The 4,767-nt window shown below is 32.8% G+C and overlaps 1 protein-coding gene across 1 annotated transcript; it reads left to right on the top strand.

The window, feature by feature from the left end:
- The first annotated feature begins 483 nt into the window (after positions 1–483).
- On the top strand, positions 484–3,831 carry LOC132623132 (pectinesterase-like). The gene is made up of 3 exons (XM_060337837.1): positions 484–583; positions 1,772–2,098; positions 2,704–3,831. The coding sequence occupies exons 2-3, from the start codon at positions 1,783–1,785 to the stop codon at positions 3,396–3,398; spliced, it is 1,011 nt and encodes a 336-aa protein (XP_060193820.1). The 5' UTR covers positions 484–583; positions 1,772–1,782; the 3' UTR covers positions 3,399–3,831.
- The last annotated feature ends 936 nt before the right edge of the window (positions 3,832–4,767 follow it).

Below are 4,767 nucleotides of genomic sequence, written 5' to 3'. Positions count from 1 at the left end.
TACATTGAATCACAAGAATTGTTTCATCTATAGTGCTCCCTCCGACTCAAATTATCTCGTGTTTACTAAAATTAGTTATCTCAAATTATTTATCGTTTTAGGAGTTTAAAGCATAATTAATTATTTTTTTTCCATTTTACCCTTATCAGTTGAAGTTTTATTTAATGGAGATGACACATAAATAAAGTAAACATTTAATGAAGAAATTTTATAACTTAGACATAAATAAGGATAAAGTAGGCCAAATATCCGTCCTAATTAATATTTCTTAAGGAGTGTGTAAAACAAAAAAAACGACACATAACTTGAGACGAAAGGAGTAATTATTTGTAGAGTGTTGGTGTGCAAATCTTCTTAATTATATAGTACCGATCTTTTAATATTTCAACATTTATTAGTTTGGTCCTGTAATCTTCCATTGATAAAGATGTGTATAACCTTTTCATATTCTTTGTCACTATATAAATGTAGATGATACAATATCAAATCACTTTATCATTATATCCTTTATCTCTTGATTTCGTCAGAAACTCTCTTCAAATCACTTTATCTTATTGTTTGTGGGTGTTTTGCTCAGCAGAAGGTAAACCTATTCCTTTTTCTGTTAGACAAGTTCAATTTATGCTTTCTTCTAGTTGTTTAGGGTGTTGTATTTACAGGATAATGTAATATAGTACTTTTTCTGTTTCCATTTATATGTTTTATTTCTTCTAATGAGATGATTTATTTCAACAGGCTTATGGTTCATCAATTTGAGCTTGTATTTTTTCCCTTCAGATCTTCAATTGATCGTTACACACATGTTTGATTTTTTTTTCCGCTTATACATATATATACGCTATATATATATATGTTGTCTAAAACTCAATTCGCCTACTAATGTAATTTAATATGAAAAATGATCAATTGAAGTTACTACTTAAAATTTAGTAACAAAATCTGACGCAAATTTGACATCTAAGTCGCTAATTTAATGTAGAATCTAATATGCCTGTATACCGTTACATCTAAATACCAAAGATATTTACTTTGACTATCACTTGTGCCCCTATTAATGAGGACCTTTGCAATTTCATATTTCACCTACAAATGTTTCATCAGTTTTCTATAATAACAATTATAATTGTAGGTTCGCCATGTATTATTTCATTTATCATTAAATAATTATTTTTCTATCTTGAGTACACCCACAGAACTATCAAAGTACGTTAATTATGTGGTAAGTTGATGCTAATGGTTTCAGTACTCTAGTCGTGCAATTGATCTAGTATTATTGAGATATATTAGTCCCTTAGCATCTATTTAATAGTGCCTAATAATAAATCTTTGAATAGTTTCTGTGCATTTTTCTTTATTACACCACTTACCTACTTTAATATTTTTGCAATTTTTGGGGGGTGCGAGATGGAAGCCTGGATAAGGGAAAGAAGAAGTGAAAAACCTCCTGAAAATCAAATTTGGCAATTGAGGATGGATGATAGCAATTTTACACACTAAAGAAAATATTTTTCGAAAAACGTATTTAGGACAATTTTTTTTTCTTTTTAACTAATTTCAAATGGATTAAAATATGGAGAAAAAAGAATAAACCAAGAAATAGTTTTTCCCCTTCAACGGAAATATTTTTTATGGTGTTTTATTGCCAAAAAATGACTACTTTTTTTTTTTGGAATTTTTTTCTGCCATGACAACACATCCTAAATTAGCACTCAATTCTCTACTTCATATTTTTTTTTTTTTTTGGATCTTAATTTTTGTATTATTGATGCAGAAAAAATCGAGATGGAAGGCAAAGAAGTGGTAATTTTCACAACTGTGCTGACATTGTGGTGGAGTGCCGGGAATTGTTACGACTCAGTAGTTGCAAAAGATGGGTCAGGCGACTATAAAACCATCGCTGAAGCGTTAATTGCAGCTCCAAATATGAGTTCAAAACCATACTTTATACATGTCAAAGAAGGCACTTACAATGAAAACATTACCATTCCTAGCAATAAAACTAACATATCCCTGGTTGGCGATGGGATGGGAGTCACAATAATTTCAGCAAATAAAAGTAGCAGTATGGGTCTCGAAACAGATAATACCGCCACATTAGGTAAGTAATCTCTCCCTATCACAATAACCATCAGTTACTCCCTATTACATTAGTCGTTCTAACAAACTGAATTTATTTTAAAATACTGAATGATTTATAAAAAAGATGGTCCTTTTTTAAAATTCACTCTTATTATTCTAATTAGCGGAGTTTTAATCAAGTAAGACGTTTGAGAGGAGGTAAAGGGTAGTTTAGACAACTACAATGCTATTAAATATTTTTCTTAAGTGAAGGGGGAAAAAAAAAGGGAGACACATAAGATTTGATCAAATGGAGGTTGTAATTAGTGAAATGTTAGTTAAGTTAGACTTTTCAGAGGAGATAAAGGATAGTTTGTGAAAATATTTTTATTATTAAGGATATCGAATGTTTTTTATTAAAGACAAGCAAAAGTATTAAAATATAGATAAAATTGATCAAAGGGAGGTTCTAATTAGTGGAGTGCAAAGGGTTGAGAGCTAACAAAGTTGGTGAGCTTCCAAAATTTAAAGTTGAATGTGAGCTCCCTCATAAAACATGTTTAACTTATGGGCTTCAACTACGTATCTCTATTATTTTTACAATTGATTGTGATGGTTGTTACATTATCAAATTTTATTGAGCAGAAGTTTACGGCAGTGGTTTTATTGGAATGAATATGACAATAAAAAATACTGCTGGACCAGAAGGCAGTCAAGCAGCTGCATTGACCAGTGCTCCTTGGCACGGTTTTGCTTCATATTATCAGTGCCAATTTGAGGCTTTCCAGGATACAATTTTTTCTCAAGTAGGGTCCGCATTTTTCAGAGAATGCGAAGTTTATGGCACTATCGATTTTATCACTGGTGATGGACAAGCCATTTTTCAAAATAGTGTAGTTTATGCAAGAACACCTACACATGGACAAGAGATCACAATAGTGGCCCCTGGCCAAGACACAGTAACTCAGAGTCCAGGGTTAGTTCTTCAGAATTGTACAATATCTCCTGCATCAGGTTTTAATAAGTCAGCAGTGACAAGTTACTTAGGCAGGCCATGGAAAAATCAAGGGAATGGAGTAATTATGTGGAGTTATATTGAAGACTTTATTGATCCACAAGGTTGGCTTCCAAAACCAAATGTGACGAACATATATTTGGCGGAGTATAATAATAGAGGACCAGGGTCCAGTATGGAAGGCAGAGTAAAATGGTTGAAAATCATCGATAAAACAGAAGCGTCTAAGTTCACAGTCCGCAATTTTATGCAAGGTGGTGAATGGATCCCCGATATAATCCCACACTATCTAGATCTTGATGGTGCTGCTGAGGATTCTCTTTAGGAATTTATGAATGTTTAGCCATGTTTGTGTTTGATTCTTCAAGGTATTAATGTCATTTGAAGTGTTGATTCAAATGCTATAAGTCGGGGAAGGATGTCTCATCACAATAAAGAGCACTTGTCTTTCTATATGCTGTTCAATTTCCCAATATTAGAATTATTAGACCAAAATGTTGATGATTGTATGGTTACTTTTATCCTAAACCTTGTACTGCTTTAAGATTCTTGTTTCCTTTTCTCTTGGCGATCAGATAAGTAATACTAATGGGAGTGCTCATGGTTGTCGGAGTTGGGCTGGACACTCATCTCGCATCTTTATTTGCAGATTGCTAGTTTTGTACCAAAGCTAAGTACCTCCAGCGTTACAAGTAGATGAAACCTAAATCGATCATTTGAGTGAACAATGCTGCAGAATCAAGTTGGAGAACTGAATACGTGTTGACACCCAATTTTGTCCCTCCTTTATTTCAATTTATTTCCTTGGGTTTCTGAATTTATTAATAATCTAAATATTTTATTTTCACTACTATTTTTTATTTTACTACTATTAATATCATTACTTTCATTTTCACTATTCTACTATCAACATTACTGGTATTACTTTACCACAAATTTTAAATGGTTCGTCATCGTTTCATTTTAGGATTTGTACGCGTTAAATTAATTTTACTTTATACATACTAATTAATAGTTGTCTTCACATAATATATAGTGTACTAGTTATTAAGTTAAAAACCCAAGAATAATTAAAATAAAGGAGGAAAGACCAAAGTTTTTCAGCCAAATTAATGGCCCAAAATACATTACCATTTTCTTACCCGTCCAGCCCATTATCTATTGAAACAAATCAGCCCACTATCTAATATTACCGATCAAGCCCCAAACACTGAGCCCAATTCATAACCCGGCCCACTTATCTATTTCATCATCTACAACCTAAATGAAAAAAATAGCAGTAGCCACGCCCCTTGTCATCTTCTTTCCCTCTCTCTCTATCTCCCCTCCATTTTTAGCAAAACCTCAGCTCCCCTTTCAACCATGGCAGATCCTTGCCACTCCATTTTAATGCAAACCTTTTCTTTAAACGTCTCGATTCTCAGAGAATCTCTTTTGGTGAATGTAGACGTGTTACAACCCTCAAAGATCAGAGAAAGTTTAGCCATTTGCGGTTAAAATCCGAATCAAAACACGTTCGGATTAGCAGGTTTCTTTGACTCAATTTCGAATTTTAGATTTCAACATCCCGCCCAAATGAAACCCTAAAACCACACTATAAATACTCGTTTCATTATCCATTTGAGGAGTTCTTTTTCAACCATCAAAACCCCTTTTGAAATATATATATTTTTTCGATCACTGTACCTCGGGTT

The sequence above is a fragment of the Lycium barbarum genome, chromosome 12 (genome assembly GCF_019175385.1).
Source record: "Lycium barbarum isolate Lr01 chromosome 12, ASM1917538v2, whole genome shotgun sequence".
Classification (NCBI taxonomy): Eukaryota; Viridiplantae; Streptophyta; class Magnoliopsida; order Solanales; family Solanaceae; genus Lycium; species Lycium barbarum.
Note: the sequence above shows the minus strand (reverse complement) of the source record. Positions and strands in the feature narration are given on the sequence as shown.

What these genes read in the sequence shown, in the direction of transcription:
- LOC132623132 (XM_060337837.1), top strand. Translation starts at nt 1,783, where the DNA reads ATGGAAGGCAAAGAAGTGGTAATTTTCACAACTGTGCTGACATTGTGG. An exon ending in AGATAATACCGCCACATTAG is followed by an intron (nt 2,099 to 2,703) that starts GTAAGTAATCTC and finishes TTTATTGAGCAG; the next exon opens with AAGTTTACGGCAGTGGTTTT.